Source organism: Dryas octopetala, chromosome 4 (assembly GCF_963921425.1).
Source record: "Dryas octopetala chromosome 4, drDryOcto1.1, whole genome shotgun sequence".
NCBI classification, from domain to species: domain Eukaryota; kingdom Viridiplantae; phylum Streptophyta; class Magnoliopsida; order Rosales; family Rosaceae; genus Dryas; species Dryas octopetala.
In genome coordinates this window covers 16,657,293-16,673,820 of record NC_141369.1, presented here as the reverse complement: position 1 = coordinate 16,673,820, position 16,528 = coordinate 16,657,293, and the positions used below count along the sequence as shown (strand labels likewise).

The 16,528-nt window shown below is 37.0% G+C and overlaps 2 protein-coding genes across 6 annotated transcripts; one reads left to right on the top strand and one right to left on the bottom strand.

The window, feature by feature from the left end:
- The first annotated feature begins 803 nt into the window (after positions 1 to 803).
- Positions 804 to 4,304, top strand: LOC147287405 (RNA-binding (RRM/RBD/RNP motifs) family protein). Of its 2 annotated transcripts, none has more exons than XM_086241390.1 (10): positions 804 to 1,142; positions 1,259 to 1,321; positions 1,784 to 1,865; positions 1,981 to 2,055; positions 2,320 to 2,398; positions 2,539 to 2,581; positions 3,062 to 3,165; positions 3,346 to 3,415; positions 3,784 to 3,866; positions 4,001 to 4,304. In XM_086241390.1, the coding sequence occupies exons 1-10, from the start codon at positions 930 to 932 to the stop codon at positions 4,029 to 4,031; spliced, it is 843 nt and encodes a 280-aa protein (XP_086097516.1). In that variant the 5' UTR covers positions 804 to 929; the 3' UTR covers positions 4,032 to 4,304. The 2 variants fall into 2 exon arrangements, with proteins under 2 accessions (XP_086097516.1, XP_086097515.1); XM_086241389.1 differs by having other exon boundaries at positions 2,536 to 2,581.
- A 5,484-nt stretch (positions 4,305 to 9,788) lies between these two features.
- Positions 9,789 to 16,056, bottom strand: LOC147287404 (inactive protein kinase SELMODRAFT_444075-like). 4 transcript variants are annotated; one of them, XR_015121768.1, is made up of 11 exons: positions 15,679 to 16,056; positions 14,178 to 15,147; positions 13,412 to 13,566; positions 13,237 to 13,331; positions 12,012 to 13,054; positions 11,735 to 11,895; positions 11,313 to 11,389; positions 11,065 to 11,212; positions 10,693 to 10,842; positions 9,922 to 10,241; positions 9,789 to 9,890 (listed from the first exon to the last, which is right to left on the bottom strand). XR_015121768.1 is itself a non-coding variant. In XM_086240400.1 (10 exons), the coding sequence occupies exons 2-10, from the start codon at positions 14,356 to 14,358 to the stop codon at positions 9,996 to 9,998; spliced, it is 2,256 nt and encodes a 751-aa protein (XP_086096526.1). In that variant the 5' UTR covers positions 14,359 to 15,147; positions 15,679 to 16,056; the 3' UTR covers positions 9,789 to 9,995. The 4 variants fall into 4 exon arrangements, 3 of the variants coding, with proteins under 3 accessions (XP_086096526.1, XP_086096529.1, XP_086096528.1); XM_086240400.1 differs by having other exon boundaries at positions 9,789 to 10,241; XM_086240403.1 differs by lacking the exon at positions 15,679 to 16,056 and adding an exon at positions 15,602 to 15,617 and having other exon boundaries at positions 9,789 to 10,241.
- Between the last annotated feature and the right edge of the window lie 472 nt (positions 16,057 to 16,528).

Below are 16,528 nucleotides of genomic sequence, written 5' to 3'. Positions count from 1 at the left end.
GAGAGAGAGAGAGAGAGAGAGAGAGAGAGAGAGAGAGAGAAGGGCACGCCGGTGGTTGGAAGCCGCTGGGGTGGTCGGGGCTGGGTTGGGGTGAGAAGGGGCGGGGCTGGGGTGGTCGGGCCTGGGTTGGGGTGGGCTGGGGCGGGGCTGGGGTGGTCGGCAGAGATGGTAGAGAGAGGGAGAATGGTGGTGGGCGTGGCTGTGCAAGCTTGAGAAAGATGGAGGGGCTGGCTGGCTGGCTGGAGAAGAAGAAGAAGAAAAAAAAAAAAAAAAAACAGGGGGAGGGGGGTGTGAACGTGAGAAAAAATAGAGGGGGGGGATGGGAATGGGGTGTGTGGGTGAGGGGAGGGTTAAAGTGGTATTTTTCTTGAGGCTTTTTTTTTTTTTTCAAAAGGGGTGTGCAAATAGCAGCCCTCTTTAACTATCGGTATTACTGTATTATAGACGAGATCATAAAGGGGTGGGCATTTGAACCGGTAATCCGAAAAATCAAACCAAATTGACAAAACTTAACTCCTATTTGGGTTATTTTGACGGAATGACTAAGGTGGTAAACGTAAATTAATTCATGAACTCATTTGACACTTAAAAAAATTTTGTGGACCAACTATGTAATTTTTTTAAAAATAAATAAATAAACAACATACTCGACCCATTTCGCAACCCGTTCCGCCCATTGCTATTACGGTATTACCCTTCACCATGGCAAAATATGACAAACCCGGCCCATTCCACTTTTGTTTAACGTCGATTGTGTTCACGTCTCTTGTCCCCCGAAATCCCAACCCCACCCCCCCCCCCCCCCCCCACCACACACACACAAAGCTCAGTTCAGCTTGAGAGAACCGCCGCTTCCTCCACCACCACTAGTGGCCTGAGCTGACTCCACTCTTCAATCTCAACCGTCCATTCATCTGACCGCGACCTAAATGGCTCATCCGCCGTACGATCCCTACTACCTGCAGCAACAACAGCAACCACCACCAGCTCCTCAACAGGACTACAGTGACCGGAGCGTCATTAACACGCTCTTCGTCTCGGGCCTCCCCGACGACATCAAGGCGCGTGAGATTCACAACCTCTTCCGCCGACGCCCCGGCTTCGACTCTTGCCAGCTCAAGTACACCGGCCGCGGCAACCAGGTAAGCTTTTCCTTTTCCCTCTTTTTTTTTATTTGGTTCCTAATATTGAAAATTTTAAAATTCTGTTTGGTTCCCGAGAAAAAAAAAAATGTAAGCCTTCTTTTTATTTGTTTCAGGTCGTTGCTTTTGCTACGTTTTTCAATCACCAATCGGCAATGGCAGCTCTGCATGCGTTGAATGTGAGCAAAATTATAACTTCGATTTTATTTACTTCTTTCCTTAAGTAATAAGCTTCGAATTGAACATGGTTGCATTTTGGTTTGCTCAAAAAATGAGAAATTTATCAGAATGAATATTCTCTCTCTCTCTCTCTCTCTCTCTCTCTTAGCAATTTAATTTGAATGGGGCAAGTGTTGGTATAATGCTGTTACATATAAATTGTGGAGAAATTTGAGCAGAAAGGAGGATATTCATATGTCATTTAGGGGTCTGTTAGTGTTTTCCAATTTGATTAGTGGAATTCTTATAAACTCATTTAAGAGTTTGTTCTGATTTTGTTTCTAATTGGATGTTGTTGAATGCCAAAGTTGGGAGGTTGAAGAAGGATTTTATTTGTACCTTTCAATGATGACAATGTATGGAACTTGGGTTGTAATTGGTGTTTCTTCTAAGTTTGTTTTTCCTTTGATGGCCATGACCAGGGTGTGAAATTTGATCCTCAAACTGGGTCCCTGCTGCATATTGAACTGGCCAGATCAAACTCAAGAAGGAAACGCAAACCAGGTTGATATTTGCATGTAATGCTGATTGAAATTAAAATTTTATATTGTTTGCTTGGAATCAATATAGAGAATTTTGTGACCTTTTTCAGATGGTTTCTAAGATGTTACTTGTACAGGTAGTGGAGCCTATGTTGTTATAGATAAAAGAACTAAAAAAGAGGCTGATACCCAAGAAACATCTAGCGATGATGGTAATACAATTCTTTTTTCTTTTTTTTTCTTTTTCCCCCCTCTTCCTCATGTTTTTTATTAATAGCTACTTCTATTTAGAGAACCTTTCTCTTTCCTCCTGGTACATCACTCTCTTAGATTTTTGTTGTCTCTTATTATGCACTCTTTTATTGTTCTTGAGAGTTGTGCATAACAGAACTAATGTTTCACTAGAGGGAGGCACTGCCACCTGAATATGGTTCTGTAACTCACTTGTGCATAATGACACTTTTTTGCACATTCAGGAGACAGTGAATCTGATGAACCATCTGAAACTGACAATCTTGATTCTGGCGACAAGAGTGATCTAGCGACTACAAAGAGGTTGAAAGGGCTCGAAAAATGCACAAGTTTTATTAGATTGCACTATTGATATTGTACATAAGAAATGCAAATATATCAGAGTTATTGCTAATCTTCTGATAGTTGCTAAGGCTGTTTTCTTTTATGCTTATGTGCAGCAGTGAGACGGTGGTTGATTCTGACAATGCTGTAGCTGCTGTACATGTAAGTGAAATTTGTGATTTTATTTGAAATGGAAAGCCTCACATTACGTTGTTGAGAAGTATTTTAAGTTCTCTGTCATTCATCCCTGGCGGAAAATGAAAAACAAAGAGTTCTGTGTTGCTTAGACTACTACACTCTTTACTTCCCAGCTTCTTCTTTCTTTTCTGTCTTTTCTGTTTGAAGCTTTGTATGGAAAAATAGTGTCTAAAACCTGCCCTTGTCTGAGTTTTATAGTGCAACATAAACAAGCATGCAACAAGATACTAAATGCACTGTAGAGTTTAAGGATTTGCGAAGAAAGGCTTTGATGCTTTAACAAAATTAATATGGAGTTTTAAGACGTCTAAACTTGGAAAATGTTTTCAAATTCACTTTGCAGAAGTTTGTACGAGTGTCATGTGAATATAGACAGATAGCAATTTCATTTGTTTGATTCTACATGTATTTGTTTTCAATCTCATTTCCAAATTGGCTGTGCAGGAGCAATCCGAAAAGCATGTTGATGGAGGACCATGTTCCACTCTGTTCATTGCAAATCTAGGTCCAAATTGCACCGAAGATGAACTGAAACAAGTCCTGTCTCAGTGAGTAGCTGTAGTTATTCTTTACCTGGATACTCTCGCTTTGCCTTATGTTGAAAAGGACAGAGATGTCGTCTAATAAAGTTCTTATTTTTTGGCCCATCCTCTGACATGTCCATTTATACTGCATAATCATCCTTTGAATAGATTATTTGAAAAGTTGATGACCTTAATTGGTGCCAGGTATCCTGGATTCAGTGTGATAAAATTGCGTGCTAAAGGTGGAATGCCAGTTGCATTTGCTGATTTCGAGGTATCCCATGCTTAATGCTGGCATTTTCTTTTTTCAGTTACGACATTTTGGGGAGGGGATTTGAACTTGGGAGCTCGGCACTTAATGCTGGCAATTATAAATATTTGTATATTAATGCAACAGGCGTTCAATTGTATAAGCAGTATATTTTGCATGTAAGAATTGGCACCAAGTATCAATGAGTTCTTTGGATAGTATTTTTTTCCTTTTCAATACTTAGCACTTCAATTAAATGAAAAACAAATATGCAATAAAAGAATCGATTGTTTTAGTGACATGTATATTAGTAGCTGGAGTATAATTTTCCACCAAGACCAACCAAGTTTTGCAATGACTACGAGTTCTTTAAGTTTGTTTCTCTCTGGCAGGAACTTGAGCAAGCTAATAATGCCATGGAGGGACTTCGTGACACCATGTTACCATCTTCCGACCGGGGTGGCATGCATATAGAGTAAATATTTCCTCCCTTCTCTTATTTCATTTATCCTTTGCTCAGAATAGTCACATTTTTTTTTTTTGGTACAAAGAATAGTCACATTTTAATCAACTGTTTTACCTTTTTGTAAAAAAACCCTTGCTCTCTAGATATGCAAGGTCTAAAATGAGGAAGTCGTAGAAGGAAAAGGACTGAGGTGACAATTTCAAGCGGGTCCATGCATAAGTCGATTTCAACCATACTGCATTAGGTGCCTTTTGATAATCCCAGTGTAGCTGTTACTGTACTCCCAAGTCTTAAACGACGAGTTTCAAAATCCTAATCTGTAAAGCTACAGACAATTGCTTCTTTTGGAATTGTTGCAGAATGGTAATTATTGATAGTCTCACTAGGATCTCATTGTTGTCTTCTAAGTACACATGGTGCAAAGTGATCATTTATGTTTTGCTTGTATACGTATCCTTTGTTTCATTTCTGAGAACAGTTTAGATCGAGTAACAACAGACCTGAATCCAAGTCCTGAATTTTAGAACATAGCAGAAGTTGGACCTGTGATTTGGAGGGTTGGTTAAATTGAATGGTCAATATGTAGACTATCATGGTCAAGTGGTTGCAATCACTAAAACTATGGGAATCAAGATCATCCCTACATACGGTCGGTCCATTCGGATGTAATGATTTAAAAGAGAGAATTTGAATTTTGGCAATAAGGTTAAATTAGTTTAAAATCCTAGATGAATGGGAAACAAAAAACTAGATATGATATATTTGAAATGATTATATACAATAAATCAATTGAAGACTTGAAGTCCTTGTCTCTTGACTCTAAACTAGAGGTGTCAAACGGGTCAGGCCGGCCCGAGCATGACATGGCACGGTATGATTAAAATAGGCACGACACGGCATAGTACAATTAAATGGGTTGGGCCGGGCTGAAGTTTTTAGCCCATCGGACACGACACGGGCCAAGCATGGCACGAGCACGGGCACGAAATGGGCCCGAATTAAGCACGACTATTTTAATATTGTTTTTTACATTTTTAGAGAACTTTTCAACAAAAATATTCAATTTTTATGTAAAATACTGTTAATATTTAATTATAAATAAGAAAAAATATCATAAGATTAGTTTTATCACCATAAAAAATAAAAATAAAAAAAGTCTGTGGGCCGACCCGTTTAAGGCACGGCACGAGCACGAATGGCCCGCGGGCCGTGCCGGGCTTAGGTCTTAACTATATGGGCCGGTCCGAGCACGGTACAAAAGCACGATGGGCTCAACTTAAACGGGTCGGGCCGGCCCGGCCCGTTTAACACCTTTACTCTAAACTAGGGGTGGGCATTTTAACCATGCACTGCCAAAACCGGCCAAACCACACTGCCAAAAAACCGTTAAAAACCGAATTGACTAAAAAAAGTCAACACCGCAAAAAGAACCGAACCGCACCGGTTCTCTCTGGTTCCGGTTTCGGTTCCACACCTCATTTAACCGCACCGAACCACACCGCATAATTGCAAAAAATATATATTTTTATACATATTTATACCATTTTTATATACTTTTTATACACTTTTTGTACACATTTTTATACACTTTAGACCCTAAACCCTAATAAAATATTAAAATTAATATTAACCTAGCTATATTTTAGGGTTTAGACCCTAAAATATATTTTATATAACCCTATGACCTATTTTCTAGATATATAATATAATAATAAATTAATAATGTTTTAGTATATAATTTTAGTTATACCCATTATCCTATATAATAAAATTACTATATTCTTTATATTCTATATAAAAAAAATTAGTATATTATTTATAGTTTATTCTCTATAGACTAAATTTTTTAATTGTTTATAGTTCTAGCCTTCTAGGCTATAATATATAGTTATATACTATATAAGTGTGTAGGGTATATGCCATATAAGGTATAGAATTTAAAATTTATGGTATAAGGTTTAGGATATGGTATAGGTCCTATAGGATATTAGGGTTTATGGTATAAGGATTTAAAACTTATGACATAGGGTTTGGTTTCAACTCATCTCATTCTCTAAACCCTAAACCCTAAGGTTTAAAATTTTATATATTCTATATACTCTATATAGTCTAGTTACATAAACTAGTTTGCCCAACCAAACCCCAAACCCTAAACCAAACTCAATTGCTCAAACCCCAAAACATATGTTTTATATAAATTATAAAACATTAAAATATATGTAAATGTAATAAAAAGGCGAAACCCCAACATGGCCAAACCCAAAAAAATATGTTATATAAATTATAAAACATTAAAAAATTTAAAACATATGTAAATGTAATAAAAAGACCAGAACCGCAGTGGAGAACCACACCGCACCGCACATTGAATGGTCTGGTTTGGTTTGGTTTCGTTTTTTTACTTCCTTCACGATTTTAAGCACCGAATATAAATGTCTGGCGCGGCACCCGGTTCCGGGAGAGAACGGGACCAAACCGCACCACGCCCACCCCTACTCTAAACATCACAAGGATTAAATACAAAACAATTACTGTGAATCAAACTTCAACCAATAAGAAAGATTAAAAATAAAAACCTTGGACCAAAAAGGAATTGTTTGGATAAAAAATATAAATGACGTGATATATGTTGGAAAAAAGAGAAATAATGAAGAAAAGTAAGCACTAAATTATAAATAAATTTGAGTACACAACTAAGCAACAAAATCCGCTGTAGCACTCTTTAAATGGTTTGAGAATATCTTACGGGTTCGACTCCCAACAATGGAAAACTATTTTTTCAAAAGACTTAACTTTAATTATATCTTATTTTTATTCTTAGTTTTTTGTCTTTAATTATATTGATTGAATTATTAAAATCATAATGATTTAATGCTAATCAATAACTATGAATCAAACTCCAACCGAAGTCTAACTCGTAATTAGGAAGAGGCACTAATGAGTAATGATCTAGAAATCATGGTATGAAGATTCTCTGTTTTTGGTTTTTTTGTGTTTTTTTGTACATGTAAATACTATAAGGTTAAACTTATCATCTAGAAATGTTTTTATATTGATGTCATCAATTTTTTTACAGGATTTTAACAAAATGGGTTATGTGAAAATGATTTACAACCTTAGGGGGTTTCGTTGTAATTTTTAAAATTTCAAAAGGTGTATGTGAAAACACGAAAAATCTCAGGAGTATTTGTGAAATTAACTTTTTGTAATTTGTATTGTAGTTTTTATGTCTATGATTAACTCTTTGTAATAAGTATAAATGACGTGATATATATATTTTGCAAAGTAAAATGGTGAAAGAAAGTTTAAACTCTAATTATAAATTAATTGTATTCCACCACATGGCAACATATTCCGCTGTAGCACACTCTAAATGGATATGTTGATCTCCAGGTTCGACTCCTGGCAGCGGAAAATATAATATTTTTTTTCTTCTTTAACTATATTTAGATTTTTTTTTTTGGCCAAGTTTAACTATATTTAAATTTAGATTGAATGAAAAAATAACAAACTGGTAAATAACAGTGTCATGCTTTTTGTTTTTGGGCCACGACAGTGTCATATTGCTTGCTATTGTTGACAAGCTGTAAGAATGAGAGCTAAAATTAAACAGAAAACAACAACAAACCCCTAGTGGTGCAATGTGAAACTCAGGCATCCTTCTTGTTTGGATAGCTAGACTGGACGGGACTAATCATTGAACCAATAAATTAAAAAGGACAATAGTCTCTTGGCCAAATATTTAGTGCAATCAAAAGGATTGTGGAGTAGACACTTAAGTTGGACAGAAGTTCTAAATAACCCAAGACTACTAACCCAACCCGAGGGGTGGGTCACTATAGGATACAATCATATCCTAACATGTCCTATTCTGTCATGTTCCACATTCCAAACGAGGCCTGAGTTCAAAAATAGCGTAAAACGATAGACCAACTGCAACAAGTATAACAATTAGTGCTTGAGCATATAAATAATCCATTGGTTTTTTTTTGGTCTGTCTTGAATTTAATTTATCATGATCCCCATTCATTTCTGCTATTTTTGGTTTCTTTCTTTCTCCAATGCTTTTGTGTTTCTACTAGTTACACCATCTTGTTGAAGCTTGTAGTTCTGGTGGTCCTCAGTAATGGTTTTGCCACAATCTATTTGTTAGATGTACTATAATATGTATATATATATATGTAATGAATTCATGACATAATATCATGGTCATCATTCTATTTTTCAGTTCAAAAAAACATAAATAACTTGATCTAAATAATGCAATAACAGAATCTGACTTTTAATAATTTGTAGTAATGACCTCCAAGGAGTTGTATCATGGACAATGTTGTCGATCACAGTTGAACAAATTAAAAAATAATTGAAAGCTCAAAATTTGAAGGAAACCCAGTTAAGTAGGAGATAGATAAATGTCTGCAGAGAAATCCAAGGAACAAAAGGGTTTGACTCTTGCATTGGTCCCTCTCTTGTTTGGATGTGATATATATATATATATATATATATATGTTGCAGGGTAAAAGAGTGAAGAAGGTAAACAATACATTATAAATAACTTTTGGAAAGATGTTTTTTTCTTTTCTTTTTCTCCTTTGTTTTATTTTTCTTTAAGTAAATTAATTTTAATCCACCACATGCCAACAGAATTTGCTGTAGCACACTTCAAATGGTTGTGTTATTCTTCCAGGTTCAACTCCTGGCAGCTGAAAAATCTTATTTTATTTTTCTATTTTTTACTCTTTACCTATATCTATTACTCTATTAGATTGAATTATAAAAGTCACACGCATTAAATGCTAATTAGTAAAAACTATTAAAGAGATTCCAACCAATAAGGAATTATTGGATAAATACAAGTGACGTGATACATATTGCATTTTGCAAAGCAAACTAAAACGGTGAAGAATAGTCGACATTAGATTATAAATTAATTTTTATCTACAACATAACAACACAATCCGCTGTAGCACACTCTAATTGGAAAAATTGATCTCCAGGTTCGACCCCTGGCAGCGGAAAATATATATTTTTTTTTAATCTCTCTCTCTCTCTCTCTCTCTCTCCCCCCAGGAAATCCTAGGGGTGGGCATTTACTACCGAAACCGAACCCGTACCATACCATACCGTGTCAATGTTATACCGAAAAATAATACCGATTATATACCGTACCGTACCGAGTCTAAATCGGTATGGTATAGGTATGAAACTTTAAATACCGTGAAATACCGTACCGTACCGATATACTTTTAATTTAATTATTTAATATATATTTCATTATTATGCTTTCTATACTTGGGTCTGAGTTGCTTTTGTGTTTTACAGTTTTACTCTTCCTTTTGTCATTGTTGTAGTTTCTTTGGCATTGATATATATATATGTATATATAGAATGGTGTGTGATTTATGATCATTTGCTTTCTTTTCTAATTCTGTGTTTACACTGGTTGATGATGAATTGGATTAGAATTATATATGTGCTTAATTAGTCGTTTGATGTTTAATTAAGGATCAATACCATCGGTCATAGTTCACAACAGAAATGAAATGAACGTACAAGTTGGATTTTGTTTTATCTTTTGGTTGGGAAAAAGTATTTCTTTTTTGTTGTTAAATATTGTTTTTTGACAAAAAAAAAAAGTTTAAAATGTTGGTATATACCGAAACCATACCGAACCATACCGAATTCATAGAACACTGGTATGGTATGGTACCAGTTTTAAAAATGTCCATACCGTACCGATTAAAAATTTCGATATGGTATCGGTATGGGGCTCATACCGTACCGTGCCCACCCCTAGAAAATCCTAGTTAGTTTGTTTTTTTTCCTTCTATGTATGCATGCACACAACCAATCACATCCTGTCACTCAAAAACGCAATTCAGAGTTTACACTCCAGCCCTCATTTTCATTTTCATAAACGTGGAACAATCATCGACTAAACATGTTCATGGAGCCTTGAACATGATTAAAATGGTATTTTAATATTTTTCCTTAGATTCCCAAAAAATATTACAAGACCTTGCCATTCTCTTCCTTTACTATACAGAAGCCAAATGCAGGTGGCATTGAACAAAATATAAGTGGAATATGGATTACATTACAAAAAGGAGCGCCTATTGTTCTAAAAGGGCTAGCGCTTTACAAATGATCTTCACATGAACTCCTCCTTGTCTTTTCCCTCTCCCAAAAACCTGGCCTCAAATTCTCGAGGGAGAGTTTCCCGTACCCATCCAATGCCTCATCTAGTAGGGGGCCACTATAATGTTCCTTCTGCTGCTGCTGCTGCTCGGACCAAATCCGACCACTCCGGCATCCCACATCACACCCAGGTGTTGACATGTAATTTGTGTCCATTACCATATCACCCTCTAGTATTCGCAGAACCTTATAAATAGAACAAGAAATCAACACATGCCAAAAACATTAAGGATAAGTTGCATGTAAAGCTAGAAGTAAATTGCAAGCGAAAGAATAAGGCCCATAACCCAAACATGAGACATGTTTTCAGACTTTTAAAACCTTCTAAAAATTATCTGGCATCGCATTGTGAAAGTTTTAAGTCCCTTCACAATATTATCATTTCATTTGTTATCTCCAATCATTGACGTTTCAGTTCAGTATGCACCTTGATTTTCATCATAATTCTTTTACCACATTTTTAGAAATTTCTAATGTCAAATCTCGATTGACTTTCATGTCAACCATCCCAGTGACAACATTGAAAATTAAATTACTTCTGGATTCAAAACTATTGGACTTTGACTAAATTATTTTAAATATATCATGTCTACTAGAACAAGTTGGGCTGTATTCGTGTCAAGTAGTTCCTCTTTACCTGTGACATGCGAGGCCTAGATTGAGGATCTCGTCGTATGCACAGAGAAGCAGCGTGTAACATGCAATAAACCTCTTGTTCTGAATAGAAGTTTTCAAGCCTAGGGTCAACCAGTTCATCAATGGCATATTCTTCTAACAATGGACGTGCCTGTGTTAGATCAACAACTATAAGCAATAGAATAGGGCAACAACACAGAAGAACAAAAGTTGGAACTTTAATTATCTGTTATATCAGTCTTCTTGTCTTACCAAAGCTTTTCATGTTTCTCAACAATTTTATATAGATTAAATTATTTTCATACTAAAACTAAAAGGCTAATGATTGGGAAACAAATATATAGTTTAAACTTGCTTATTCATAATTTCATACCCATTCAGTGAGACATTGTTGCCCCTTAGGCCGGTTAAGGTCCACAGCTTTTCTCCCCGTAACAAGTTCCACCAACACCACCCCAAAGGAATAAACATCAGCTTTTTCTGTAATTTGACCACTTTGGGCATATTCCGGAGCCAAATATCTACACCACAGAACAACTTATCAGATAATTGCACATCAGCATATAGCATAATTGAATGGAAGATAAGACTAACAAGTATGGACTGTTATTTAATATTTACCCGAATGTTCCAATAACTCTCGTGTCCACACCTGTATCTCCATCTGGCTGCCACCTTGCAAGGCCAAAATCCCCAACCTTCCATGAAAAGTGAATCAAGGTCATAATATGTTTACCTACTAACGAGCAAGTGAAATACACATTTGATGCATCTAAAGAAAAATGTAGCAACATCTTAAGGTTCAAGGTTCAACGATATTTCTGAAACTGCAAGCATCCATGATTTTACTTGTATATAGAATACATGAACTTTCACGGCATTTTCAGGCCAAAAGAAAATCCACAGTAGTTTTGCGAAAAGAAAGAGGAAATTAGATGGGGTTCTGATTGATGTCTAAGGGTGCAATATTCAAGCATGATCATATATACTTCCAGATTCACACTCTTCCCACTATGAAAACAAGACTAAAAAAGTTGCAATACCAGTGGCTCAAAATCATGGGTGATGAGGATGTTATTTGGCCGCATGTCACGGTGCACAATGCAACCCACTCTGCATTCTTCATGAAGATATCGCAGCCCTCGAGCAGCTCCCACAGCGATCTTTTGCCGAGCAGACCATTCTAAAGGCTCACGATGTCGTCCTGAAACACACCCAGATCCATTGTCAGTCAACCATAGTTCCTAGCCAAAAATTAACAGCAAGTAGACATCACTCAATACAGAATAAGTTTACTAGTGTCAGAAGAAGAAATATTACTGTATAGATGAGAATCTAATGACCCATTGCATATATATTCATAAACCAGCAATCTTCTTTTGTCCTCAATACAGAAGCCAATCAACATGACAACATTTCGGTGCTGAGCACAGCTTAGGACTTCTACTTCTGAACAAAACTCAAGATCCCCCTGAGAACTAGCCAATTTGTGTTGCTTGACAGCAACAGCCTGGCCATCTGGTAGCACACCTCTGTGAACAGAACCAAACCCTCCTTCAGCCAAGAAATTGGCTTCTGAAAATCCCCCAGTAGCAAGTTCCAGCTCTGCATAGCTGAACCACCTTGGAGGTTTACCAAACACAGGTGCCTTGTGTTGACATATTGAACACAATGGAGGGGGGCCTGGAGGAGCATTTCTAGACAGTGAAATAGCTTCTCTCAGATTCCCACTGAATTCCATGTCAGCCCTATAATTCGACATTCCAATTCCAGCATCTCTATCAAGTTTCGAAAATTTCTCTAGTAAAGCTTTGGTAGTGGATGCTTTTTTATTATCATTAGTTCTGTGTGAGCTTTCTTCTATGTGTTGCGAGGGTTGACGATGAGAATTGAGAAATTCTGCTATCCATGGTTGGAACCTCATACTTGCTGAAGATGTAGATAAACTTTCACTGTCTGTGTCTGAACTGCTGTCATCAAGAACCTGATTTTCTTTACTAACCAGTGATTCGTCTTTCTTCAGATCTCCATTTATTTCTGGAATGAAAAAAGGTGAAGTTCCTGGATCAGAACTTGACACCGAAGAAGTTCCAGCCTCAGTGGCTGTAAATGGTGTCCCTAGCTCTGGACTACTAGTTGGAGTCACAACCGGCCCTCGAATGGAATTTAAAGATTCATTCTTCTTTTTGGGGTCCTTTTCAGACCCTTTATCAAGCTCAGAAGGTAAGGAACAGGCCAATTCAGGTTCCTTCTTGGGTGATCCATTCAAATTCAAGCGAAGAACTTTTGGCTGGGAACGCTTCATAACCACAATGTTGCACTGCAGCTCTTCCATGCAACGCTTTTCCTCATGTTTAAGCTGTCTGTAAATAAAAAAGCCATAAGATTTAAACAAAGGTATGTAATTTCAAAGCAAGAACATACATCTGAATTAAGAACTCAAAATAAAAGAACACATGAAGACCTCATGCCCCTTCACATTCCTATTCATATAAACTACATGCCTGTTTCTGGAAGGGAAAAAGAAAAACAAATAGGGCATTACTTGTCTAATACAACCCAACTGGCTTGAGCTTTCTTGGCCTCTACAGCCACAGACCCAGAAGGTGATCCAGAAATAATCTTTATCTTGACATTTATCTACAAAATAGAGTTAAGCAAGGCATCAACAGAAGTGGAAATGAAGTATTATAAATAAGAATATATGTCAATGCACTTACCTTATTTGGATCATAAACTTCATGAAGCTGAAGGATCATCTGGGAGCAGGAATCTGAAATATCGCCCTTCAGCTCAGACGTGTTTCCTGAATGAGACTTCCGGTGACCACTGGCACAGTCCCCTGCAAATATTGGGAAACCCCATAACTTTCTACCTGAAAATCGGTGAAAATAACTTAGTTGTCAGTATCAAAATTTTCATCAACCTAACAAATGTGAAAATGGAAAGAGATATGCTGGATTTGGAGCTTAAACACTAAAGTTCACCTTCACAATTGGTCCACTAAAACTTAAGTGCGAGTGTTTTCACATGAAACAACAGAGTTGTGAATTTTAATAATGTAAACAAACCAAAATCATCCATATATGACCGTCATAAACTCCAATGACAGAATAGGCTGCAGTCACAGATGAGGACCAGGATTCACATGGCCACCATAAAGTCAACTGAATTTCAATCAACATACATCCAACCTCAACAACCCAGAACACAGAAAAACTTTATTGATCATAGAAAAAGGGACACTACAAGTCTACAAGTAATCCAATTGTAACAATATTGACTGGTACATACCTGAATTGTATCAAACAGCCAAAAGTACAATGGAAATTAACAAAATTGGTGGAAAGGAACAAAAAGATAAGTGATATTTTGCAAGGGAAGTGCAAAATCAAGGGGGAACTATTCCAATATAGACCTTAAAGTAAAACCCGCCAGCATTTTGTCATCATTGAACAAGTAAAGGGGCATAAGCCTATGATATACCTGAACTTTGAGAGGGCACAACCACAAGCAGTGTTATGCAATCCCCAGGTTGAACAACATGAGTCAAGGCCCAAACCAGAGCAGTCTTGGGAATTTCCTTTGACGCCTTAACGGCAACAACAACCTTCTCGGCATCATCAGAGCCTTTCTCCTGCTTCACCCGCTTCTGTTCTCGACTCATTAGATACTTAGTACCCCAAACTTCTGCAAACTACCGTGCTTAAAAGGTTCAATTCTCAAATGCCCTCAAGACCATATGCTAAGAAACTCAGCCAAAAGAATATTTCCATAATTAGTTAGCCCCCACTGTTTTAGATTCCAAGACATGTACTACCGACATGCAAACCATTCCCTCTAGCAGCCTAGCTGTTGCAGAGCCTCAATTTGACAAGACCCTTTTTACCATTTCACCTAAAGTTCCCAAGAATCAAATTGAAAATCCCACTTGAGGTTTCTCTACTTTAGTCACTCTCAGCCAGCGTAATCTTGGATGAACGCTCCCAGATTGTTAGTAAGAGTTTTGAAAGTTCCAGATACGCTTTAGGCTCTGAAAGCAAAAATATTGATTCTCTGCTGAAAAACTGTGATGGATTTCACTCTTTCTGACGCCTAGAAAGAAGAATCTTAATACTATTTGGCATGAGATGCAGAATATGCAAAACGACAGAGAGGTCTAGTAGCCTTTACTATCCGCTACCACCCCAGCAATGTTTTTGAGCCTTCAAATCACTGAGTCAACGTAGTGAAAGAAACAGCGCCAAAAGGTAAAAGCAGCCACATCATTGTGTAAATTTGGATCCAACTCAGATAATTCAAAGAAAGCTTAGACCTTCAGATTCCACAAATCAAATCAGCAACATGACCAAAGTGGTGAAGAGGCTATACGGCTTTCGAGCTCTTCTTTAAAACCCACCAAAGCTTTAAAAGCCTGAAAATCAAACCGCTGTTATAGCACAACCAAGACTAGGACCTGCAAAATGTTGGCGACCAAATCTGATGAGCGTCAGAGTTATAAAAATGGGAGAAACAAATAGTTCGGTTGGAGTAAAAACAAAGAAAACAATATATAAACTAACGTCGTGATCCACAAATTTTCTTCTTTTCCACAGTTTTCTCAGCAACCAAACAGATATAAACAAAGACTAAGCAATAGTATATTAAATAGTACCAGCTAGAACATCATTATTTTAAACCCCCATCCACAAAATACGGCTTACGCTTAAACTCTTCCCCAACCCACCACCCAAAACAGAAATACAAGAAGAAGAAAAAAAAAAAAAACCCATTAACTGAACTGGAACGAAATACGGCATTTTACAACCAACCCCACTTGACCCACCACGTGAAACCCATTAAAAAAGAGCCAGAAATCTTCAAAAGCAGAGCTTCTATAACGACAACATATACATTTTAGTGTTTTATACCCAATATATGTGTTTAAAGTCTGAAAGGGTCGATAAGCTTAAACAACCCAGAAGCAAAACCATTACCAAATACAAACCTTGCTTTGCAAATTTGCTATCGCTTTGTAGAGTGATGTTCTTCTTTCACAATCAAAGCGTAGACACCACATAAAACACGCCAAATGGGTACGCAAAGAAATGAAAAACAGAGCAAATGGAGGAATTGAAAATGAGAGGCTTGAGCGCCAAAAGTGAAAGTAAAACTTAGGGTTGTTGGAGAGTGAGTGAGATAGCACACAGCATTTATGGTAAGTAAGAAAATTTTCTGTGAAGGTAATAAAGGTTAAACGAAAACCAATGAGAGAGAGTCAGAGAGAGACACACACAATCACTGAATACAAATTTTCACTACAATGTTGTACGAAGAGAAACAAAAACACTCAAAGACAAGCACAGAGAGAGTCACAGAGAAAGAGAGAGAGATCTTCACACATAAGTCAGGCCGAGGGGTCAATCAGTTTATTTTCGCAGTGGATAGCCGTCGAGGAGTGGGCTGCGAGAATGCCCCTGGTTCCTACCATTATTACTGGAAATGCCCTTTATATTATTATAGATTTTTAGCTAGCAAGAGATATTAGATTGCTACGGCGTCGTTTTCCGCGCGTCTTTATATATTGTATTCGAAGCTTTCCGAATATTTCCGGGCGCTAGCCGCCCGGCCCGGCCCAAGTAGATAAGCTTAAGTTTTGGATTTTGATTCGAATATGCGGGACCCTCGTAATTTCGTAAATTGCTCTCTTCTTTATTTCTTTTTTCCTTTTATAATTTGTTTAAATTAAAGGCAATTAAAGGAAATTTGTTTGAATTAAAGGCTCTTAAAGGAAATTTATTTGAATTAAAGGGTAGCAAAGGAAATTTGTTTGAATTAAATATGTTATTCAAGGACAG